This window comes from Scyliorhinus torazame, chromosome 22 (assembly GCF_047496885.1).
Source record: "Scyliorhinus torazame isolate Kashiwa2021f chromosome 22, sScyTor2.1, whole genome shotgun sequence".
NCBI classification, from domain to species: Eukaryota; Metazoa; Chordata; class Chondrichthyes; order Carcharhiniformes; family Scyliorhinidae; genus Scyliorhinus; species Scyliorhinus torazame.
Window position 1 is genome coordinate 98575542 of NC_092728.1, and position 26461 is coordinate 98602002.

Below are 26461 nucleotides of genomic sequence, written 5' to 3' on the forward strand. Positions count from 1 at the left end.
CAATTGAACCAACCTAAAGTTAGCAACAGTTGCGTTATGGGTGCCACAGTGGTTTGCACTGCTGCCTCACAGCGTTGAGGACCCGGGTTCAATCCCAGCCCCAGGTCACTGTCCGGGTGGAGTTTGCACATTCATAATAATCATAATAATAATCTTTATTGTCACAAGTAGGCTTACATTAACACTGCAAAGAAGTTACTGTGAAAATCCCCTAGTACCACATTTGGGTACACGGAGGGAGAATTCAGAATGTCCAAATTATCTAACAGCACGTCTTTCGGGACTTGGTGGAGGAAACCGGAGCACCCGGAGGAAACCCACGCAGACACGGCATGTTGGATAATGGAACGGTCTTCGCCAATGCTGAATTTCAGAATTTCACTTCCACAAATGGTATAAAGCACATACAGGTTGCGCCATACCAACTAACATCCAATCCACTGGCTAACCATTATCATTGCACTGAAGGAATTAGAGGATGTGCTGTCTGGCCTCTTTAAAGGGTGATAGGCCAGTATGATCACATGACCTCAAAATTAGGGGTTTACAGCTACTTAAGCACTTTTCGAAATGTAGTCCATGCTGTAATGTGGGGAAATGCCAAGGATAAGCCATGTTTGTGCCATGCTGCGTCGGTTATGTCTCCTGTCCTGTTGTGTCTGCTGATAGTCCTGGGGCCAATTTGTGTACATTAACATTTCTTAACATAGGAACATAGGAATTCGGAGCAGAAGTCGGCAATTGAGCCCTTCGAACCTGCTCCGCCATTCAATCAGATCATACCTGTTCTCCATATCCCTTTAACCCATTTTTTAAAAATCAGAAATATATCCATCTCCTTCTTGAAACCATTTAATGATTCAGGCTCCCGCACTATGGGGCAGCGAGTTCACCACCCTCTGCGAGAAGTAGTTCCTCCTCACTCAGTTTTAAATCTACTGCCTCTCAACCTATACCTGTGACCTCTTGTTCTAGATTGGCCCAGAAGGAGGAACATTTGGTCGACTTTTACTTCATCAATCCACATGAATACCTCGATCAGATCCCTGCTCATTATTTTAAACCACATCGTTCCTCAAATAAGGAGACTCACAATTGCAACAACACTTCTCTACGTTTATACTCCAGTCCTTTTGCAATAAACACAAAAATTCCATTTGCCTTTTTTTTACATGCTGTACCTGCATACCGACTTTCTGTGATTCATGAGCAAAGAGACCCATATCCCTCTGCATTTGGACCTGCTTTGCATTTATATAATAATTTGCCTTTCTATTTTTTCGACCAAAACGGATAACCTCACATTTATCTACATTATACTCCATCTGCCACATTTTGTCCCATTCTCCTAGCCTATCTATATCCATCTATAAACCCTTTGTCTCCTCTTCACTGCGTTTCCACCTATTATGGTGTCATCTACAAATGTTGCTATGTTACACTCTATCTCTGCTTGCAGATCATTTCTATAGATTGCAAACAGTTGAGGTCCAAGGATTGACTGACTGACCCTTGCTCATCGGAGCTCCTCAGTGCAGGAAATTACGCTAAGTGCGGCCACGGGAGGTGGGGTTGGGGGGGGGGGCATTCCCCACCGAGTCCCAAATTAGCAACAGAGTGCCATTAGATAGCAGGGTTGTTCCTGGTGCTTGTAGGACTGGGAACGACTGATAGATCGATCATGCGGTTTTAGTAGCACTTTGTGATTACGAGAACTCAGTAGAAATTTTAATTAAAGCTTCTCAGGTGCAGATAGGAATTGTTTTATTTGTCGTCTATTGATTACAATTGAAAGTCATTTAAAAGGCAATTCGTAGACAATTTGAAGCTTTCAAAGAATCACAGAAATGATTTTCTTGCTTAGGCAAACAGCTCGCAATAACTTGAGAAGTCAAAGTCTGAAAATGAAATATGAAGACAGGGAGACAGTGAATAGTTCAGATCAAAGTATAGATGATTCATGTAAGAGAGAGAGAGAAAGAAATCCAGCTAATGATCCAGTTCCAGCTAAAAATGGCCGACCGAAACTTCACAGTTATATTGTATCATATCTGTCTTTAGCCATCTAATTACACCCCAATAAAATCCTAATTGGTTTGGGTTAAAACACATCTGATTTGACGGCAAGCCTTCCATCTTTAACATGCAACATTGGTTTTAATTGTTTCGTATCTGCATACTTGTGTATGTTAAGGAATGCGATATTGTGCCGTTATCAAGACCAGTTTGAACTGGTCTTTTGCTGACTTAGCTGTTATAACAATAGAGCCTTCATGTTACTGTGTCGTTGCTATGCTGTTGCTATGGAGCCTGCCCTGACCTTGGACACTGTCTTGAAAAATGTATTCATTAGTTCAGTTAAAGTGTTTGTTTTAATCTCTACTGCTTTTGCATGTATCAGGTTCTTTTGTGTTTCTGTTGTTTTTATGTTGTACTGTCTTGCTAGAATAATGGAACTTAGTAAAGTGAATTCTGCTGTGTTCTGCTGTTTTGTAAGCTGTATGTTTTGAGATGACCTGAGGTTATGAGAGTGTTGAAATCCTTAAATTAAAATGGGTAAAACTGGGACTTAATATTTATCCTAAAAGCTATTGTGATATGGTACGAATTAAGTAATAGCATGATGGGAAAAGTGGTCAATGGGAAAACAGGTCAAAAGGTTTGATACAATATAAGAAAGGCTGAAACTACTCATTCCATCTCACCAGGCCCATGTAAAGAATGCTGCCCCAACCATTTTCAGACTAGTATGGCCGTAGGCCAACTCTGCATAACTTGAAGTCTGAAAAGATCAGCGAAGGTCGAGCCATTCCAAAACACCGGACCTCGGCAACTCCTGATAAAACTAACTCATCATAACCCAGGGCCATAGGAATTTAAAACAAGATAAGTTCAGGAAGAAACAAGTCTATTCCGACCTTTCAATGTTCCCTCCGAGGACTAACTAATGGTATGAGTGATATGACCAAACATGGTCTGGTCTATGCTTCCGTTTGTATTTCCAATCAAACTCCTGACCATACTGTTGTCACATAATCTTGATAATGATAATGTATAAATATTGATCTAATTCTCCGCGAAAGCGCGGAACTTGTGAAAGACTCAGCAGTTTTGTTGACTGCTCTCTGACTTTAAGTTTCAGCCATTACTGCATGCAGTTGTTTTTGAAAATAAAGCTTGTTAGTCTGTCTTAACGAGTGTGTTGAATCTTTCTACTACAGAAGCGGGAAAATATTGACTTTGACACTACCTTTTACCTATCAGGTGTATTAGGAAATAGTTGACTTCTACAATGACCCCGCTAATCCCACCCGGAATGGACTCTAAATTTTGTTGGTTAGACCACGCCCGAGATCTCCTTTCTCTCTCGGTCAGCGTTCAAAGTGAAGTTTGTTCACCCAGTCACACAGTACAGAGGTTCATCCCAAAGAAAAGAAAGGTTATCAGAGGGGGGATTAGGCAGCCATGGCTGACAAAGGAAGTTAGGGAATGCATCAAAGCAAAAGAGAAAGCCTATAATGTGGCAAAGAGTAGTGGGAAGTCAGAAGATTGGGAAGACTACAAAAACAAACAGAGGATAACAAAGAGAGAAATAAGGAAAGAGAGGATCAAATTTGAAGGTAGGCTAGCCAGTAACATTAGGAATGATAGTAAAATGATAGTAAAAGTTTCTTTAAATACATTAAAAACAAACGGGAGGCAAAAGTTGACATTGGGCCGCTCCAAAATGATGCTGGTAATTTTGTGATGGGAGACAAGGAAATAGCTGAGGGACTGAATAAGTACTTTGCGTCAGTCTTCACAGTAGAAGACATGAGTAATATCCCAACAATTCCGGAGAGTCAGGGGGCAGAGTTGAATATGGTAGCCATCACAAAGGAGAAAGTGCTAGAGAAACTAAGAGGTCTAAAAATTGATAAATCCCCGGACCCAGATGGCTACATCCTAAAGTTCTAAAGGAGATAGCTGAAGAAATAGTGGAGGCGTTAGTTATGATCTTTCAAAAGTCACTGGAGTCAGGGAAAGTACCAGAGGATTGGAAAATCGCTGTTGTAACCCCCCTGTTCAAGAAGGGAACAAGGAAAAAGATGGAAAATTATAGGCCAATTAGCCTAACCTCGGTTGTTGGCAAGATTCTAGAATCCATTGTTAAGGATGAGATTTCTAAATTCTTGGAAGTGCAGGGTGGGATTAGGACAAATCAGCATGGATTTAGTAAGGGGAGGTCGTGCCTGACAAACCTGTTAGAGTTCTTTGAAGAGATAACAAATAGGTTAGACCAAGGAGAGCCAATGGATGTTATCTATCTTGACTTCCAAAAGGCCTTTGATAAGGTGCCTCACAGGAGACTGCTGAGTAAAATAAGGGCCCATGGTACTCGAGGCAAGGTACTAACATGGATTGACGATTGGCTGGCAGGCAGAAGGCAGAGAGTTGGGATAAAAGGTTCTTTTTCGGAATGGCAACCGGTGACGAGTGGTGTCCCGCAGGGTTCAGTGTTGGGGCCACAGCTGTTCTCTTTATATATTAATGATCTAGATGACGGGACTGGGGGCATTCTGGCTAAGTTTGCCGATGATACAAAGATAGGTGGAGGGGCAGGTAGTATGGAGGAGGTGGGGAGGCTGCAGAAAGATTTAGACAGTTTAGGAGAGTGGTCCAAGAAATGGCTGATGAAATTCAACGTGGGCAAGTGCGAGGTCTTGCACTTTGGAAAAAAGAATAGAGGCATGGACTATTTTCTAAACGGTGACAAAATTCATAATGCTGAAGTGCAAAGGGACTTGGGAGTCCTAGTCCAGGATTCTCTCAAGGTAAACTTGCAGGTTGAGTCCGTAATTAAGAAAGAAAATGCAATGTTGTCATTCATCTCAAGAGGCTTGGAATACAAAAGCAGGGATGTACTTCTGAAGCTTTATAAAGCATTAGTTAGGCCATTTAGAATACTGTGAGCAATTTTGGGCCCCACACCTCAGGAAGGACATACTGGCGCTGGAGCGGGACCAGCGGAGATTCACACGGATGATCCCAGGAATGGTAGGCCTAACATACGATGAACGTCTGAGGATCCTGGGATTATATTCATTGGAGTTTAGGAGGTTGAGGGGAGATCTAATAGAAACTTACAAGATAATGAATGGCTTAGATTGGGTGGATGTAGGGAAGTTGTTTCCATTAACAGGGGAGATTAGGACCCGGGGGCACAGCCTTAGAATAAAAGGGAGTCACTTTAGAACAGAGATGAGGAGAAATTTCTTCAGCCAGAGACTGGTGGGTCTGTGGAATTCATTGCCACAGAGGGCGGTGGAGGCCGGGACGTTGAGTGTCTTTAAGACAGAAGTTGATAAATTCTTGATTTCTCGAGGAATTAAGGGCTATGGAGAGAGAGCGGGTAAATGGAGTTGAAATCAGCCATGATTGAATGGTAGAGTGGACTCGATGGGCCGAATGGCCTTACTTTCGCTCCTATGTCTTATGGTCTTATGGTCTCAGCACAACATCAAGCCAGCATTTTGTTTAGTCATTAATGAGATGTGATCGTCACTGGCAAGGCCAACACTTAGTGCCCATTCCTAATTGCCCTTGCGAAGGAGGTAGTCAGTCACCTTCTTGAATAACAGGTTTGCTAGGTCATTCCAGGGATAAGAACAAACAACATTGCTGTCAGCATGACGCAGACTATCAGCTAGAATGGGTGAAGAGATTTCCTTCCCTCAACCTCGAGGACACTAGTGGACCAGATCGGGTTTTCCTTAATAATCTCTCACCAATACAGATACAACTTTTTAATTCCAAATTTATTTAATTAACTAAATGTAACTTTCACTGCTGCTGGGGTGGGATTTGAACTCATGTCATAAGAACATAAGAACTAGGAGCCCCTCGAGCCTGCTCCGTCATTCAATGTGGTCCACAGCTGATCTCATTTTGGCCTCGTCCCCACCCGAAGCACGGATATACAGAGTTAATCTGCCCAAATACCAGACTGACTGGGCGGTCGATTTGGCACAAAGGAAATGTAATTTCACATTAGTAACATGGGGACTGCTCTGAAGAAGCTGAGGTGAACGTTGGTTGTAAAAGCATCACCTCATCCCAAGAACACCTCAGATTTCTCTGCTTCCCTCAGCAGTTGGGATGGGAGACGAAGAGGGTCGCTGGAAAGTGTCAGTATTTGAAAGGGTCCCACACGCAAGAAGTTTTGATGGGGATATCAGAGGCAGGCCACACAACACATGGTCATATTTTAAGGAAGGTGGGCAGTACAGTGGCGCAGTGGTTAGCACTGCTGCCTCACGGCGCCGAGGTACCAGGTTCGATGCCGGCTCTGGGTCACTGTCCAAGTGGAGTTTGCACATTCGCCCCGTGTTTGCGTGGGTTTCGCCCCCACAACCCAAAAGGTGTGCAGGGTAGGTGGATTGGCCATGTTCAATTTCCCCTGAATTGGAAAAAAAATAATTGGGTACTCTAAATTTACTTTTAAAAAATAAGAAACATATTTTAAGGAAGGCGGGAATGATCTTATTCCCATATTCATCAAACTAGTGTCACTTTGTCAAGTTAAACATTATGAGAGGTGGCATGGTGTTGCAGTGGTTAGCACTGCTGCCTCACAGCGCCGAGGACCTGGGTTTGATCCCGGCTCTGGGTCACTGTCCGTGTGAAGTTTGCATATTCTCCCCGTGTCTGCCACAAAGATATGCAGGTTAGGTGGATTGGCCACGCTAAATTGCCCCTTAATTGGAAAGAAAAAGAATTGGGCACTTTAACTGTATTTTTAAAAGGTTAAGCATTATGCCTCTATCTAAATTCCAATAGTTATTTATAATTCAGCATGTTTAATGCAGCTCAGTCACCACCCTTACTCTCCAAATTAGAATTTTGGCCTGACACAATGTGGAATAACTTTAGTCTATCATTCTTCCTCTGTGCTACCCTCGTGTATTGATCTAGCTTACTTTTAAATGTATCGATGCAAATTGTCTCAACGACTCCTCATGCGAGAGTTCCACATTCTGACCGCTCAATCACCTGACCAAGGGAGGAGTTCCAATTCTTTCTGTTGAAGAGTTTGAATAGGAGCAGAAAGTAGGGAGGGCAGAGTTAGTTAAGGACGTAAAGTTGGGGTTGGAAGTGCAGCGAGAGTGGAGACCAGCAATCTCTGTAAAGATCAACAACCTTTATGGATGGCTTGAAGATGTTTGTCCGCAACCATTCTGAGAGACAGTCTGCAAAGAAAGGTGATTAAGCAACTTGTGTTGCGAAAAATTGGATCCTGAATGAAATCAGTTACCAACTGATGGAGGTTCTGCCTTCTTACACGCTAACTACTGGCTGGGTGTTGTTTGGGTAAGGACCAATCACTATAGAGATGCTGTGTGGGTAAGGACTGTTTGGTTATGGGCCTATCATTATAGAGGTGCTGTTTGGGTAAGGACCAATCAATATAAAGATGTCGTTTGGGTACCCACCAATTACTAATGAGAGGCTATTTCATAGAATCAACAGTGCAGAAGGAGGTCGTTCAGCCCATGGAGTCTGCTCCAGCCCTTGGAAAGAGCACCCCACTTAAGCCCACTCTTCCACCCTATCTCCATATCCCTGCTCAACAATTTTTAGACACTAAGGGCAATTTAGCATGGCCAATCCACCTAACCTGCACATCTTTGGACTGTGGGAGGAAACCGGAGAACCCGTAGACACGGGGAGAACGTGCAGACTCCGCACAGACAGTGACCCAAGCCGGGAATTGAACCTGGGACCCTGGAGCTGTGAAGCAACTGAGCTAAGCAACTGTGCTTGCTGCCGTGCTAAGGCTTGGGTAAGGGCCGATTACTATAGAGATGCTGCTTTGGTACGGATCAATCATGCTAGAGAGGCTGTTTGGGTAAGGACCAATCACTACAGAGAGGCTGTTTGGGTAAGGACCAATCACTATAGAGGTGCTGTTTGGGTAAGAACCAATTATAGAGATGCTGTTTGGGTACGCACCAATCACCATAGCGAGGCTGTACAGGTACGGACCAATCACTGTAACGTGACTCTTTGTGTCAGAATCCTTCATCGATGAAGGTGTCCTTTGGGTAAGTACCAATCACAAATGAAGGTACTCTTTGGCTCTGGCCCAATCACTGTGGGAGACGATCTTTGCATAAAGGCGAATCACAGATGGAGCTACTATTTGGTTAAAGACCAATCACTGCTGATGATGAACTTTGTATAATGACCAATCACAGAGCGACATGCTCAGGATTGCTGTACACACAAGAAATAGGGCCAGGGGTACATAGCTCCACTATTCAACACTATCATGGCTGACGTTGGGCTTCATCTCCACCCCACCCCCCCATCCTAACTTCCCTGGATTCCCGTAAAGACCGAAAATCTGTCTATCACAGCCTTAAATGTATTCAACAATGAGCCTTCTGGAAGGGAGAATGCCAAAGAATCACAATCCTACGGGTGAAGAAATTTCTCTTAATCTCGGTCCTGAATGACCGGCCCCCTTATCCTGAGATACTACAGCTATAAAGTGCGTGTGACATCTGCTGAGGACGCAGCTGACCTGTTATGGGGATAGGGTGGAGGTGTGGGCTTGGGTAGGGTGCTCTTTCCAAGAGCCGGTGCAGACTCGATGGGCCGAATGGCACTGTAAATTCTATGATATTGTGGCTAATCAACATCCCAACTCTCACCGCTTTGGGACCCTTCCTGATTTAAGGGTAGCCCCCTTTCCCTCAACTTCCTCACCAGTGGAAATAGCTTCTCTCCATCTACCCTAGCTATCAACTGCTTTAATCCTCTTAATAATAACCTTTTATTGTCACAAGTATCAAGCTACTGTGAAAAGCCCCTAGTCGCCACATTCCGGCACCTGTTCGGGGAGGCTGTTACGGGAATTGAACCTGCGCTGCTGGCCTTGTTCTGCATTGCAAACCAGTTGTCTACCCCACCGAGCTAAACCAGCCCAAATGAGCACACAGCAGCAGTGAATTATAGAGACCCACTTCTCAGCAACTTCAGAAAGAGGAATAAAAGGAAACAAGAACGTTTGCCAGTGAGCAGATCGTATTTTCTGACTGCGATTGACAAGATGGTGGTGGGTGGCACGGTGGCGCAGTGGTTAGCACTGCTGCCAATGGCGCTGAGGACCAGGGTTCCATCCCGGCCCCGGGTCACTGTCTGTGTGGAGTTTGCACTTTCTCCCCCCGTGTCTGTGTGGGTTTCATCCCCACAACCCAAAGATGTGCAGGGTAGCTGGATTGGCCACGCTAAATTGCCCCTTTAATTGGAAAAAAATAATTGGGTACTCTCACAATTTTTTTTTAAAAAGACTAGATGGTGGCGTCAGTTGCGATCATCCCAACTGCAGTTTGACTGGAGACTGCTTGCTACCCCCATCTGCAGGTCAAAACTGGAACAATAGCTTTAACTTCATTGATTCACAGAATGCTGCAGCACAGGGAGGCCATTCGCAACATTGGCCTGAGTGGCCTCTCCGGACCAATTAGTCCCACTCCCCTGCTCTTTCCCCACAGGGCTAGAATTATTATCTTTTCAAGTATTTATCCAATTTCCTTTTGAAAGTTGCCGTTGCTTCTGCTACCACTGTCTTTTCAGGCAGTACATTCCAGATCGTAATAACTCTCTGCATAAAATAAATATTTCTGCAATTTTTGTCATAGAATGAATCATAGAATCCCTACAGTGCAGAAGGAGGCCATTTGGCCATCAAGTCAGCACCGACCTCCGAAAGAGCACCCTACCTGGACGCACTCCCCCACCCTGTCCCCGCAACCCCACCTAACCTGCACACTCTTGGACAATTTACCATGGCTAATTCACCTAACCTGCGCACCTTTGGACTGTGGGAGGAAACCAGAGTACCCGGAGGAAACCCACGGAGACATGGGAAGAATGTGCAAACTCCACACCGGCGGTCACCCCAGGCCGCAATCGAACCCGGATCCTTGGCGCTGTGAGGCAGCAGTGCTAAGCACTGTGCTACTATCATTTTGTCTCTGGTTCTTCTGCCACTCATTTGTGTCCTTTTGGGACTGACTCTCTTGACAAATGTTTACAGTTTTGTCTTATTACACTTATAAACTCCTTTCAAGATTCCCATAGTCCAAAGATGTGAAGGTTAGGTGGATGGGCCATGCAGCACGGTAGCACAAGTGATCAGCAATGTGGCTTCACAGCGCCAGGGTCCCAGGTTCGATTCCCCGCTGGGTTACTGTCTGTGCGGAGTCTGCACGTTCTCCCCGTGCCTGCGTGGGTTTCCTCCGGGTGCTCCGGTTTCCTCCCACAGTCCAAAGACGTGCAGATTAGGTGGACTGGCCATGATAAATTGCCTTTAGTGACCAAAAAAGGTTAGGAGGGGTTATTGGGTTATGGGGATGGGGCTTAAGTGGGTCGGTGCAGGCTCGATGGGCCGAATGGCCTCCTTCTGCACTGTATGTTCTATGTTCTAAATTGCCTCTTAGTGTCCAAAGATGTGCAGGTTGGGTGGGGTTACGTGGGAAGTGCATCGAGAGGTAAGGTACTCTTTCAGAGGTTCGGTGCAGTCCTGATGGGCTGAATGGCCTCCTTCTGCACTGTAGGGATTCTATGATTCTATGAACTCTGAGTCAGAAATTGTGGGTATAATCACCATGGCCTGAGCACATTATCTGCTCTGACACGCCAACATTGAGTAACTGCTTCGCTGTAAGAAGTATATCCTTCAAATGCATTGAGGTCCTGCTTTGCCTGTTCAGGCGACAATTCTGATTCCTCTGTTTGAAAAGTAGGCAGATTGCCTGGTGTCCGGACTAACATTCTGGTGAATGAATGTTACCAAAAGCGCTTTAAGAGCAATGCTGTACATTCAATGCAAGTGTATTTAATTAATTGCATCACTGGAATGAACGTCACAAGGGAATTTGGTGGAAGTGGTTCTATGTTGATCTTGTATCGGACTCCGGAAGGTGGTGGAGAGACACCTTCGACTGGATCTGAACCCAGTGAGGTGAAGAGACTGTCATAATATACACCAGTATATCATGGTGCAGACACACACTGATGGACACACGGTGGGACCAATCAACACACACAATACCGCAGCCAATCACCAGTGAGAGCACACGCACTATAAAGACAGGGGGCATCAGAGTTCCCGCTCATTCGAGTTGTAGCTAGCTAGGAGGACAGAGCTCACAGCCTGCAACACAGTCATTCACCATGTGCTGAGTGCATCGACTGGTTAGGACAAGGCAGAGGTCTTTAGTTAGAGCTGGTATCGTATTAACCCACAGTCTAAATAAGTTTAAACAGTTAATGATTCAATAAAATAGTGTTGCTCTATTTCAAATGTTGGTGACCTGTATGTGATCCAGAACACCCAACACAGCATGATACCAGGAGTGGTGGGATACTAGCACTTCTTAGACCTACCTGCAAGTGATCTGCCTTCCGCCAGCATTCCGTCATCCTGCGACATGGACAACATCAGCCCGCCGCCGCCACTCCGCATCGCCGGCAACCTCGGGGCCAACTGGAAAATTTTCAAACAACGCTTCCAGCTCTTCCTCGAAGCCACAGACAGGGAGGGCGCCTCGGACACCAGAAAGATTGCTCTTCTCCTCTCCACGGCTGTGGACCATGCCATCCACATTTTCAACTCTCACCTTTGCAGATGATGAAGACAAGACGAAGTTCAAGACGGTCCTCCTCAAGTTTGGCACTCACTACAGCGTAGAGGCGAATGAAAGTTTCGAACGCTATGTGTTCCAGCAGCGTTTGCAGGGTAAGGATGAACCTTTCCAATCCTTTCTTATGCACCTCCGCATCCTTGCGCAATCTTGCAGCTACGGGCCCACCTCCGACTCCATGATACGCGACCAGATCGTTTTCGGTGTTCAGTCGGACCCCCTACGTCAGCAACTCCTCAAAGTAAAGCAACTCACCCTAGCGACCGCCATCGAGACCTGTGTCTTACATGAAAACGGCATGAGTCGGTATTCCCATATACAAGCGGCTGAAACGGCGCGGCAAGGTCCCCACGTGTCGGAATGTGTCCAAGTGATTGAGCACCTCCAGGGCCTCAGCCTGGATGAGGGCGGCCATTTTCCGCGCTTTTCGCGGACTCCCGCGCTTGTACGCACCAAACGAGGGGACGGCGCCGTTGAGGAACGTAATGCGCAGGCGCGCACCACGCACGACCACACCGCATATGTGCGGTGGCGCAGCGAACGTGCTGACGTCACGACGTGCGGCAACTGTGGCTCCGCCCATTTAAAGTGGCAAAGCCCCGCAAAATCTCGACAATGTCTACGATGTGGAAGACTTGGCCACTATGCTGCCTGCTGTCGAGCAGCTCAGCCTGCCAACTCATATCACTTCAGCCAGCCTCGCAGGAATGTTCGGGCAATTCAACCCACGGTCAACGAGTCCGATGGGGACCTCCCACACAGTAGTGACACCGAGGACCCGAAGGCGCCTTTTTGTGTCAGTGTCGTAATGAAAAACAGGCTGTCCCCGAAGCAAAGACACCAGCCGCTGTCGGTATACAGCATCGATCCAGACGATGAGTGGTGTGCCACCCTGATGGTCATCCAGAATTTGTCGCCCACCTCAGAGACTTAATTTGTGAACTTTGTGGACTTATGGACTTTGATTTGTTCTGTACTTCCGTTTAATCGTTCAAGTGGTTTGTATATCGTGCTCATCTCGTTATTCTTGTGACACACTGTTTTTCTGCACCAGGCACCTTCCCATGTAAATAGCTTAGTTTTTATGTACATTGTCCTGTAAATATTTTGTACAGACGTAGTCAGGAACATTCACCATACACTATTTATTGCCACGCAGGTACTTTTTTTTAATAAAAGGGGGGGGATGTCATAATATACACCAGTATATCATGGTGCAGCCACACACTGATGGACACAGTGGGACCAATCAACACACACAACACCACACCAATTACCAGTGAGAGCACACGCACTATAAAGACAGGGGACATCAGAGTTCCTGCTCATTAGAGTTGCAGCTAGCTAGGAGGACAGAGCTCACAGCCTGCAACACAGACATTCACCATGTGCTGAGTGCATCGACTGGTTAGGACAAGGCAAAGGTCTTTAGTTAAAGCTAGTATCGTATTAACCCACAGTCTAAGTAAGTTTAAACCGTTAATGATTCAATAAAATAGTGTTGCACTATTTCAAGTGTTGGTGACCTGTATGTGATCCAGAACACCCAACACATCAGAGACCGTCTTCGTAATCAAAGCACCGCCTCCATCCACCCTGCCACTTTGAAGAATCAGCTTATTTAGATCATAGTTTCAGATCAAAACCAAGTATTGCATGAGATCGCAAGTCGGTTGCAATGATGACACCAAAGACAGTTCCCAGTAGGAATCGAGGTTACCAAGAAAAGTTGGGCTTGATTGTGGCGGGGATCCCCAGTCACTTTGTTCACAATAGCAAGAGACACAGATTGTAGAAATGGAGGAAGAACCCTTTTACTCCAAAAGGATTGTTGAATAGTGAATACAGCTACATGTGGACGGCACGGTAGCACAGTGGTTAGCACTGTTGCTTCACAGCGTCAACATCCCCAGGTTCGATTCCTGGCTGGGTCACTTTCTGTGCAGAGTCTGCACGTTCTCCCCGTGTCTGCGTGGGATTCCTCCGGGTGCTCCGGTTTCCTCCCACAAGTCCCGAAAGACGTGTTTGTTAGGTGAATTGGACATTCTGAATTCTCCCCCTGTGTACCCAAACAGGCTCTGGAGTGTGGCGACTAGGGGCTTTTCAGATAAAGTATATACCACATAGTCAAATTAATAAATGAATACCAGAGATTGAAAGAGTTTTGCTAGACCAAGGTATTGAGGGATATGGAGTCAAGGCAGGTAAATGAAATGAAAATCGCTTATTGTCACAAGTAGGCTTCAAATGAAGTTGCTGTGAAAAGCCCCTTGTCGCCACATTCCGGCACCTGTTCGGGGAGGCTGGTACGGGAATTGAACCATGCTGCTGGCCTGCTTTAAAAGCCAGCTCTTTAGCCCTGTGCTAAACCAGCCCATATGAAGTTTGGATTCAGATCAGCCATGATCTCCTATGATGGAAGAAAGGGCTGAAGGTTATGAGTGGCCTACTCATGTTACTATGTCTCTTTTGTAAAGGCCCCGAAGAATCCAGCACGAGTTTTAAGGATACAAAATAATAAAGTTTATTTACTATAACAATATATACATAGTCGTAGCAGTAACTTCCCTTGCTACCTTCTCCTTCTTCTTGGTTCCTGGACTGGCCAGCTTATTTATAGTAGGAGTTTCTCCGCCCCCCTCATTGGGGAAGTTCATACTCCCATAGGATTGTGGGATAATCATTAGTCCCCAGCCAATCGTCAGTAGGCAGGTTATAACATCCCTCCCCCCCAAAGTCCAAGGAATCCACCGTAGGCCCTGGCGAAGGAAGGCGTCGAACTCGTTTGGCCGCAGGCCGGACGCCATTTGCACGCGGCGCTGGATCAGGCGGCGTATAACGAGACGGAGACCGGCGCTTCCGTGATGAACGGCACGGTTGTACATCCACGGCCTGTGGACCCGAGGATTCCCCCTCTGCTTCATCCTGTGTCTCCATCTCGGAGTCAGAGTCTGCTGCCTCCGTCATGTCAGCGTCTCTGTCCCCATTCGGTCCCGTCATGACCTGCGCAGGCTTTGAGTGAGGCACCAGTGGAAGATTTGGAGGACTACCTTCCCTTGTTTCTGGTCTTTGCCGCTGTTGAACTGAGCTCCGGGGGCGGGGAATCTTTTGCGGGGATGATCTTCTGGACCGGACGTGGTCTACATGTTTTCTCTGGAGACGACCCTGGGCTTGCACTTGGTACGATATAGGGCCCGTTTGGCGAAAGATTACCCCAGGAACCCATTGGGCACCACCAGCAAAATTCCGCACGAATACTGGGTCACCGGGCGCAAACTGCCGAATCGGACGATGCTGAGACAATCCCGGTCTTGTGTGCGGCGTATTTTTGCGCCGATGTCCGGGAAGACCATACTAAGGCGGGTGCGAAGTCTCCGGCCCATTAGGAGTTCTGCGGGAGCTACCCCAGTCACTGTATGGGGGGTGGTCCTGTACGTAAACAAAAACCGAGCCAGTCTCGTGTCCATTGATCTGGAAGACTGCTTCTTTAGGCCTCTTTTGAATGTTTGCACTGCACGCTCTGCCAACCCATTTGAAGCCGGGTGGTAAGGGGCAGTGCGGATATGGCGGATGCCGTTCATCTTTGTAAACCTAGCAAACTCCTCACTCGTGAATGGAGTGCCATTATCCGTGACCAGCACCTCGGGGAGGCCATGCATGCTAAATGATAAACGCATTTTTTCAATTGTTGCGCAGGACGTTGTCCCCTGCATCTTATGCACCTCCAGCCATTTGGACTGGGCGTCAATTAGTAGGAGGAACATGGATCCCTGAAAAGGGCCTGCGAAATCTGCATGTAAGCGTGCCCAAGGCCGCCCTGGCCATTCCCAGTGATGTAGGGGCGCGGCTGGCGGAAGCTTCTGATGCTCCTGGCAAATGGAGCAGTTTTGGGCCACCTTCTCAATGTCGGTGTCGAGGCCTGGCCACCAGACATAACTCCGGGCCAACATTTTCATCTTGGTCACGCCCGGATGCCCATTGTGCAAGTCTGATAATATCAGCTCCTGGCCTTTTTCCGGGACAACCACACGCGTCCCCCACAAGAGGATGCAGTCTTCCACGCTGAACTCTGACAGCTTGGAGGAAAATGCCCGTAACTCGCCTGGGAGCTGTCTATGCTGCCCACCATGCAGGACTATGTGCCGAACCTTTGACAGGACTGGCTCCGTCTGGGTCCACTCACGGATCTGTGATGCCGTGACAGGCAAGGTGTCCATAAAATTTATGGTTGCGACCACCTCACCGGTCGTGGGGGTCAACATGGGGCCGGTCGATAAAGGCAATCGGCTCAGTGCGTCGGCATTTGCTATCTGCGTACCTGGTTTGTGCTCCAGAGAATACTCATATGCAGCAAGCAACAAAGCCCAGCGCTGGATCCGTGCAGAAGCAATGGGCGGTATCGGCTTATCCTCTCTGAAGAGTCCCAGCAGGGGCTTATGATCAGTCACGATAGTGAAATGGCGGCCGTACACATACTGGTGGAAGCGTTTCACCGCGAAAACCTCTGCCAGGCCCTCCTTCTCGATCTGCGCGTACTTCTCCGCTGCAGTCAATGTGCGGGAGGCGAAAGCTATCGGTCGCTCGGCCCCGTTCTCCATCTTGTGGGACAGGACAGCCCCAATACCATACGGGGATGCATCACATGTGACGAGCAAAGGCTTTCCCGGATCATAGTGGGTTAGTAACCCAGACGACGACAATTGTTGCTTTACCCGCCGGAAAGCGGTTTCTTGCGGCTGACCCCAAACCCAGGTGTGATTTTTCTTTAGCAGCAGGTGTAAGGGGGCCAGCGTAGTTGCCAGATTGGGGAGGAACTTCCCGTAATAGTTTACGAGACCGAGAAAAGAACGAAGATGCGAAGTGTCAGTCGGGGTGGGGGCATGTTGAATTGCACGCACCTTCTCTGCGACGGGGTGCAGACCCTCGCGGTCCACCCGATAACCTAGGTAGACTACTTCTTTTGCCTGAAATACGCACTGTGTGACGTAAACGGACTCCAGCCTCCGAAAGGCGTTTAAGGACAGCCTCCAGATTTTCCAAATGCTCTTGCTCCGACGTCCCTGTAATCAACACGTCATCTAGGTAGACAGCCACACGTGGTAAACCTCTCAAAATGCCCTCCATAACACGTTGAAAAATAGCGCAGGCAGAGGATACTCCAAAGGGCAACCGTGTATATTCATACAGGCCCCAGTGTGTGTTAATTGTTACATATGGTCGGGAGGCAGGGTCCAGCTCCAACTGCAGGTAGGCGTGACTCATATCTAATTTTGTGAATGAGTCCGCCTGCAAGTTTCGCGTAGAGATCCTCTATGCGAGGCATTGGGTATCGGTCGAGTCGGGAAACTGTATTCACTGTAAGTTTATAGTCGCCACACAAGCGAACTGTGGCATCTGGCTTCATTACTGGCACAATTGGTGCTGCCCAGTCAGCAAAACGGACAGGCCTGATAATACCCAAACTCTCCAAACGAGTGAGCTCCCCTTCTACCTTCTCGAGCAAAGCGTAAGGCACTGGGCGCGCCCGGAAATAGCGCGGTGTGGCTCCTGGTTCAACTTGGATACGGGCTACGGCCCCTTTTATTTTCCCCAGACCAGGCTGGAATACCTCTGGGTATCGTCCTAGCACCTCAGTCAACCCTCCAGAAACTGTTTGGAGGATGTGCTGCCATTGCAACCGCAAATGGCGCAACCAGTCCCGACCCAACAGGCTGGGCCCATGGCCACGCACTACGATAAGTGGGAAACGCCCCTCCTGGCGTCCATAGACAACAGGGGTCATTGTAGTTCCTGCAATGTCCAGTGGTTCCCCCGTGTAGGTGGCCAACCTGGCCTGTGAGTCAGTTAGTGTAAGGGTCTGTATACCCTGCTTGATGCGGTCGAATGTCCTCTGGGCGATCACGGAGACCGCTGCGCCAGTATCCAACTCCATCTCCAGCGGGTGGCCATTGACCCGTACGGTCACCTTAATGGGGGCCACACGGGGAGCTGCCACACAATGCAGCTGCAGGCAGTCGTCCTCCGTCTCCACGTCCTCAGGAGTGGTCGCCGCAGGTTCATCCACATGGAAGGTACGGCCTCTGGGCTGGTCCCAGTTACGGCCCCTGGGCTGGTCCCAGTTTCGGTCAGAACGACGGCACCTCTGGCGTCCCCAGGACCGCCGTCCGCGACAGGGTCGGCGCCTACAAGTCTGACACGGACATGGCTCCTCATCCATTGGCTCTGGAGAAGGCTCCCTTCGGGGAGGAATGTCCGATGGCCACTGGCGTCGGTCTGGTCGTTGCCTCGCCCAAGGTACCGCAGGAGTGCGGGGGGACGTTTTTGGGCAGAAAGGGTTTCGCCCCAAGGCATGCACTTCCATTCCCTGTATCTCCTGTACTCCTCGCTCTGCGCTCTCTCGGGACAAGACTATTTGTATTGCCTGTTGAAAAGTCAATGTTGGCTCCACTAACAACTTTCTCTGGGTGGCCGCATTGTTAATACCGCAAACCAAACGGTCGCATAACATTTCTGACAAGGTCTCACCATAGTCACAGTATTCCACAATCCCGCGTAGCCTGGATAAAAAAAAAAAAAAAAAAAAAAAAAAAAAAAAAAAAAAAAAAAAAAAAATCGGCAAAGGATTCTCCAGGGGTCCTCTCAGCGGTATTAAACCGGTAACGCTGGACTATCGTGGACGGGGTTGGGTTAAAGTGTTGCCCCACTATATTCACAAGTTCGTCAAACGTTTTGGTGTCCGGCACAGCTGGGTACGTAAGGCTCCTAATCACCCCAAACGTATGCGGCCCGCAGGCGGTGAGCAATACGACCACCTGGCGCTCATTTTCAGTGATATTGTTTGCCCGGAAATAGTAACGCATCCGTTGCGTGTACTGGTTCCAGCTTTCCAGCACAGCATCAAAAATATCCAAACATCCGTACAGAGGCATGGTATAATAGAAAACAACTTCCAACCTGTATCCAACAAAAATCCAGGGAGGTGGCTTCAGCAGTGTAGACAGCTATTCACTTTTACCTTCGTCGCCAGTTTTGTAAAGGCCCCAAAGAATCCAGCACGCGTTTTAAGGATACAAAATAATAAAGTTTATTTACTATAACAATATATACATAGTCGTAGCAGTAACTTCCCTTGCTACCTTCTCCTTCTTCTTGGTTCCTGGACTGGCCAGCTTATTTATAGTAGGAGTTTCTCCGCCCCCCCCTCATTGGGGAAGTTCATACTCCCATAGGATTGTGGGATAATCATTAGTCCCCAGCCAATCGTCAGTAGGCAGGTTATAACAGTCTCTCTGTGATAGATTGTCAGGTTGCTTTCCCTTCAATCCACTTCCTGCCTCACCCTATCCAATACCCAGCAACCTGCTCATTATACCCTTTGTTTGTTTTTATAAGAATTAGGAGCAGGAGAAAACAATATGGTCCATTAGGCCTGCTCCACTATTCAATAAGATTATGAGCAATCTTAGGTCCACTTATGCAACCGCTTTCCACGTCTTGTCAGAGCGTGAGGGACCAAAAACCGATCTATCTCAGCCTTAAATATTCAGCGATGGAGGATCCATAATCCTCTAGGTGGGAATTTGAGTGAAGAACTTTCCGCTCATCTAAGTCCTGAATAAGTAACTCCTTATCCAGATTCTCCAGCCAGGGGAAATGACAACTCAGTATCTCCTTCACATGTTTTCCCTTAAATGTATCTGTGAGAGGGTAGGTTGTCCTAGGACTCTGAAGGAGCTCAAAAGGGTGGACTGTAAGAGATTGTTTCTCTTTGTTGGAGATCCAGAACCACGGGGATAACAGCCTCAGGATATGGAAATTTCAGGACTGACATTTGCAGAAATGTGTTCACTCAAAAGGTTTGAAATTCTGCACCCCAGAGAGATGCTGATGCTCCATTGCTGAGCATATTTAATACTGTGATCGATACAGTTTTGACCTCCCCGGGGAATGTTTATGTTTATTTGTTATTTTCACCTCAGCTATTTTTGTGGTGGTCAGTTCTGCATTCTCCCTGCTTTCTGGGTGAAGATGTTTCTCCTGTATTCAATCGCTGTGGGATTTATTAGTGACTAAAGTATGTTTATACCCCCATAGTTTAAAGTTTTTAAAATGCATTATTTTACTTATTGATGACTGCCTTATTTTGATTCCCCCCCCAGTTTATTAGTTGAACAATTGTATGAGTTTATTTTTAACTGTTTTATATTTATAGCCCCTTAGTTTATAGTTATTTTACTTATTGGTGACTGTCTTATTTTGATCCCCCCCCCCCTAGTTTATTAGTTAAACAATTCTATGGGTTTATTTTTTACTGTTTTATATTACTAAGTTTAGCTTTGTATGTTGCCATGGTAAGTAGCAGGGACGATAACGTCAGAGACACAGTCCCGCCCCCTTGCGCCATTGCCTCATAAGGTCCGCCTGACGTCATGACGCCGCCGGTGCAGGCCGGGATACCGGCGGAGTCAGCTAGCTGGCTGGTGACGTGTGCGGGGCCGGATACCATGGCCGATGGGAGCAGACGGGCCAAGCTGGCGGCTGCGAAGAAGAAGGTGAGGAGGGTAGGGGGCGGCAAAGACCTGCTGAGGGAGCGCGCGGGGGAAAAGGATCGGAGGCCCCGCGGCAGATTGTGGAGGCGTCTCCCCTTCTCTGCGGCGGTCGGGTGTCCGACGCCTTGGGGAGGGTGGGGACTGAGGCGAGTCCGAGGACTCTGCGGCCTACTCGCTCCCGAGGCCAGGGTCGGCAGGTGACCCCGCCGCCCGGGGGGAAGGGAGGGAGGCCGCTCGCCTCCTGCTGCTCCTCCTCTTCTCCCGGGCAGGTTGGCAGCAGCCGGCGGGGGTCGCTGCCCACTTTCCCACCACCTCGGGACGTTTCAACGCTCCTGACTGACAAGGAGCTGCTGTGTGAAGTGTCAGGGAGGAGGCCAGCTCCGTCCTGGGAAGCAGCGACAGGGGGAGGGAGGGAATGGGAGCTGAGGCAGTGTCCCTGCCGGGAGATCTCTAACTTTCCTCTGCTGGGACCCACCAGGGGCCATTGAGTTCACCCCTCTGCCCCACCAACTGGACTGAGCCCTGACCCCGGTGAGGCCTGAGGTTCGGGTGGAGTTCCGCCTCTCGGATGCTGGTTCCCCCCCCCCCCCCCCCCCCCCGTGGCACACATCATTTTGCTTGCAAATGTTTGATCTGACGTCTGTAGTTGTGCATTTAGCTAGGATTTAAATCTGAAGAGTGCAGTAAAACTATCAAGTATTGATGTAGGATGATTCAGTAGAATTTAATTTGGTGTGGGGGGGGGGGGGGGGGGAGGTGAAGTAGATTTATGTCCATTTGGGGGACCTGGTGTAAGGGTGATGCTATAAATTTTATCAGAAACCTGTGCTGCCTGATGGTCCAGTGACTGTCCTCCTGGGAGGAGTGGGTCTCTTGGGGGGGGGGGGGGGGGGGTCGGGGGGTCACCGAGTGATTCACCTGATGAGAGGAGTTTGTTTTCTGTGGCAGAATCCCTTCAGCCAAGGAAACCTGCATGACCTCGGGCTACTACTGCTGTTTGAATTCACCAGCCTGGCTCCCTTGGTGGAGATGACCTGCCTGTTTAACTGGCTAACCATTCCAGTCGGTGTTTCTGTGTAAACTGATAGTGGGTGTGTTATTCTTTGCAAGTAAAGCTGCTGGCTTTAACCAATTGAACTCTGGGGATAGGTCTATTCTTACTGGTTGTTATCAATCTCTGTTTACATGTTATGACCCACAGGGAGGTAGTATATTCCATAAAAGACAAACCGATAAGACAAACTTGTATCGATCTCGGAAAGTCTTAAATACTAGCTGTGCCTGCACATATGGCACACTCAACTGACCAAGATTATGGATTAATTGCTGCCAACATTGTCAACAGGAGATTTTCTCCTTGTTTGTGGGCAGCCTGTGTCCAAACTGGCTGTTACTTTCATGTACATACTTTCGTGTACAAAGTAACAGTGAACCATGCTTCAAAAGCGATTTGTTGTCTGTAAAGAAAGACTTGTATTTATTTAGCGCCTTCCAGTACCTCAGGACAGCCATTGCAATATGTTTTGAAGTGTAGTCGCTAATGTAGGAGATGCTGCAGCTAATTTTACACCGAGCAAACTCCCTCAAACAGCAATGAGATAATGAGCAGCTAATCTTTTTTTTCCTGATGTTTGTTGAGGGCTTGGAGGTTGTGACGGGCAGCATAGAAATGCAAGTTTGTTCTTTCCAAACAGAGTTGTTTATATTTTTCAGTGCTTGTATTACTGCTTCACTTTCTTTTGGCATTAGGAGTGTCTCAGTAGTCAGGACAGGTTCTCTCTTCCTCTTCTCCCCCCAGCTTTCGTACACATGATTAGACCTGGCATGTTATCAGTGTTGGGAATTGATCTCATTGGCTGATACAATTTAAAAAATCTCCCAGATTCCTGAAATACCAACCATATTTCTGGCAGCAAGATTCCGCTCTTTATTGGATCACTGAAATAGTGGGTTTGTCACCTAGAATACTGTAAACTCCTGACAGATTGAACAACAACTTTAAATCATCTGTGTTCATGGTGGGTAGTGCAGAATAACAGATAACTGTGTCTGCGTTGCTTCACAATTCAGGTCTTAATGAATTAGTTGTCTTTGGAAGTTGATGTTGTGAACAGGAGAGCGAGGGTTTTATTTAAACGGTACTCATTTCTCCTCTCATGCCCATCGGTAAATGGAACGGTATTTTGATTTATTTCCCTCTTTTTATAAGCAGTGGCATATTTTCCAAGCCCGTTGGTTTTTGTGTGATTCAAGTTTCTATTAATAGCCCCATAGCAAACGTAAGATACAATGAACTCAAAGGGTTAGTTTATCTGCATGTACTCAAAACTGTGGGACGAAGGATTTGCCTCCACACTCCACAGTAAAGTGAGGGATAGAGAAGTTTTTACAGTACAGAAAGTGCAGAAAATAAATACTGGTCCATATGAGTTCCAGAGTTTCCTCCCGGGTGCTCCGGTTTCTTCCCACAGTCCAAGGATGTGCAGGTTAGGTGGATTGGCTGTGATAAATTGCCCTTAGTGCCCAAAAAGATTAGATGGGGTTATTGGGTTACGGGAGTAGGGTGGAAGTGGGTAGGTGCAGAGTTCTATATTAACACTGCAATGAAATTACTGTGAAAAGCCCCTAGTCGCCACATTCCAGCGCCTGTTTGGATACACAGAGGGAGAATTCAGAATGGACAAATTACCTATCAGCACGTCTTTCGGGACTTGTGGTCGGAAACCAGAGCACCCGGAGGAAACCCGCGCAGACACGGGGAGAATGTGCAGAGTCCGCACAGGCAGTGACCCAAGTGGGAATCAAACCTGGAGCTATGCAACAACATTGTGCTACCGTGCTGCCCTATAGAGTTCCCTTTTCCTGTGGTGTTGACTTCACAAGGCATGCAGAGATGATCAATCTTGTAGGTGATGGCACAACTTCCATCAGAAGTGGTGTAAATTGGGCTCGGTGTTGAACCTGGGCAGAGCTCCTTTCTGTGGCCTGCTAGCCGGATGTTAAAGGGCATGCTAAGGTGTTCAGTTCAGCAAGTCGATATTACTTGTTCCAGAGGCCTAGGCCACATGACCCCCATCACCCCACCAGGTCTTCATCAAAGGATGTGTGACAATCACTTGGATTTTGGCTAGATCTCAGCTGTATGGTTTGTAAAGAACCAAGGCTTGAGGGGCCTTTTGGCTTAGTTGACCCTCTGTCTCCTGTTGGCAAGCCTGGCTTATCAAATGCAAATTGCCTTCAACTCTCTTTGAAGTTGGGCTGTGCAGTCTGCAGGTAATAATGACTCCTCGGAAATAGTGAGGCAAGAGTTTTCCTGAAACTGCCACGGAACTTATTTTGTCCTGTGGTTGCAGAAAGACCTGCTTGACCATTTAAAAATAGCCATTCCACCTAGCCTGCACATCTTTGCGTTGTGGGGGTGAGACCCACGCAGACACGAGGAGAATGTGCAAACTCCACACGTCTGTGACCGGGGCTGAGATCCAACCTGAGACGAGTCCTCAGCGCCGTGAGGCAAAAGTGCTAACCATTGTGCCACCGTGCCTCCCTAATATTCGGCCATTTTAAGGATTGTGTACAGCCACGGTCCCGTTTTAGCATCTAGAAATAGCAAGAAGTTGGAAGGGGCTGTTTAGCACAGGGCTAAATCGCTGACTTTGAAAGCAGGCTAGCAGCATGGTTCAATTCCCGTAACTGCCTCCCCGAACAGGCGCCGGAATGTGGCGACTAGGGGCTTTTCACAGTAACTTCATTTGAAGCCTACTTGTGACAAGCGATTTTCATTTTTTTCTTTCATTTCAAAGGTGTGCAAAGGTTAGCTGGGTTTACAGGTTGCGGGGACGAGGATTGGCTTAGGTAGAGTGCTCTTTTGGAGGGTCAGTGCTTGATGGGCCAAATAGCCTCCTCCTACACTGTAGGGAATTCTATGACTTTCTTTGATTAGCTGACAGGTATAATATATTTGATCAGCAAAGGTGGTGCAGCCTCCTGTTAAGTATTAAAAGCTTTTGGTAAGAAATAGGAGCATGAGTTGGCCATTGGAGTGACATCAAGGGGATAACATAACTGCTACTTTGAGTCATGCCACAGTGTCTATTCTTAATTGTAATCACTATACTCTTTCATTTTATCCTTTTGAGCTGTACTGTGAAATGCTCTTCATGTATAGCGAGGCTGACAATCTGAGAATGAGATTGCCAGCACTGGTTACATTTTGTAATGCAAGAGTGACCTCAGTGCCAGCGAATGGTTGATTTGTAATCCTGAGATGGCAGCTGTTACAAATATTGGAATAGTATGCCCTTAAAATGCTTTTGGTGCTCGTGTGAATCCAAACTTGAGCTTTCCCCTGTGATGAGTTCCTTGTTGGAAGCAGCTTGTAGTGGAGTGATGGTCTTCAGTCTCTGTTAGAGTTAAGACTTTTAAAAAAAAAAAAAAATCTCTATGGTTAAACTATTTCCCATGCAGAACACAAAACCATTTTGATATGTTAAATTATGTTTCTCCTTCTTAAAAGTTGAAGGAATTCCAGCAGAAAAAGGTGGTTCCTTCGGCCTCTTCCGGAGCCAAGAAGAAGACATCAAATGATGGCTCTGAAACCGCAGCAACTTCTGTCGAGCATAACAACGAACTTTGTGAGGTAAATTCCTCTGGATTAACAAGGCATCAGATGGAGTTCTAATTGTACAAGTATCCATAGTTACACTTTTACAGCATTTCCTTAACGTCTTTTTCATCCAAAATATTGCACGGTGACCTTCACTGCCATGTCCAGCACAAAATGAAAATCTTAATCTTTTACTTTTTGGCACCTGTATGCATTGTTGATAGATTTTTTTCCAAATAATTTGCATTCTGGTTTGTGTTTGTTTCCACCCTTTTGTGAAGCAGCTCCTGTTTTTTTAAAAGTTACCATAATTGTAACAGTGGTTAGCACTTCTGGAGTGAGAGCTTTCCTGTAGCATGAGTTAGTTGCTCAGACCACATGCTCCTAAGGTGTACTACTTTAATGAGTGAGCTGTTTGACTGCCTTCGTGTGAGATGGCCCTTTAAACCCTTCTGAAAATGCCACAAAACCTAAAATATATTGAATATGTTTATATATATTTTTTCTTGCAACTGTGTTTTTTCAACTTTAATTATTCCTTTTCCCTTCTAAAACCACTAACTGTCCTGGGTCTTGTCGTTCTGCTAAATGGCCTTTGTCCTATGAGTGTTTTTTTAAATCGCGAACATTGTAGCTTTGAGTTGGGTGAGGGAAGGAGATGGGTGTGAGGTCCCAACATTGACACCCACTTAAGTTTTTCCTTTCAAGCACAGGCGAATAGAGTCCCTATTGCAACTCAACTGAGAGCAGCTAATTCAATGGAGAATGGGAGTTGAACCTGGGAACATTTCTCTCCATGGTTCGGTTGGACAGTACCTTTACCGGTAGAACCATTTGTGGAAGTGATTCATAAATGATTGATTAAATATGCATTAGATGTATTTTGAAAAATAAATCATTTATGCATTCGCTGCTGTTAAGTTGCACTGATGAATCATGTGGCTGGTGCCGTTTGATTTGTTTCTGTATAAACCTCCCGACTTTGTCCTACTTTCCTCTGCACAAATCAGGGTAGATTGAAGGCAATGCAATTTTGTTCAACATCCCAACCTCCGGTGCCCACATAAAACAGAAACCTAGTATCCATTGGAGTTTGTTATATGTAATTGGATAATTAAATGCTGCCTCATTTCAGTGAGGATAGCAATTATGCCGATAAAAGATAAAATGGGCGGTTTGTTAGATGAATTCAGCCTCTCTTCCTGCTGTCACATCTTCTCCTTTTCTGAAATGCAGGGTTTCCTTCATTTAAGGTTATGAATAGGGGTTTACAGCAACAGCAATTCCAGGCTGGTGTCTGACCTGCCTGATGCCCCAAGGCTAGGCTATTCAGCCTTTAAAATTCTTAATTTCCGTCCCTCGTCGACTTTTCTGAGGTGAAAGAACTTGTGTTATTGAATGAGATTTGTCTACTGTCGGCTGTGAATGGTTACTAACAGTCTAACCCTGGAGATTACGCAAGAGCCATTTAATAGAACAGCCATGAAACAAGTAGATTGTGCTGGTAATGTACATTCCACCTCTTGTATATTGTGTTTGTCACCTGATGGGAAAACGGAATTCGATAGGGCTTTCACACTTGCTGTAAAGCTACCCTTGGTTAGCAGTGATCT

General features: G+C 46.9%; 1 protein-coding gene across 3 annotated transcripts in view; it reads left to right on the forward strand.

Annotated features, from left to right (window-relative positions):
- The first annotated feature begins 20120 nt into the window (after positions 1–20120).
- The window catches only part of golga2 (golgin A2), a 104432-nt gene continuing 98091 nt past the window's right edge, over positions 20121–26461 (forward strand). For all 3 annotated transcript variants that reach the window (XM_072488706.1, XM_072488708.1, XM_072488709.1), the window contains exons 1-2: positions 20121–20245; positions 24759–24881. In XM_072488706.1, coding sequence (XP_072344807.1) covers positions 20123–20245; positions 24759–24881 — 246 coding nt within the window. In that variant the 5' untranslated portion in view covers positions 20121–20122. The remainder of the gene's footprint in view (positions 20246–24758; positions 24882–26461) is intronic.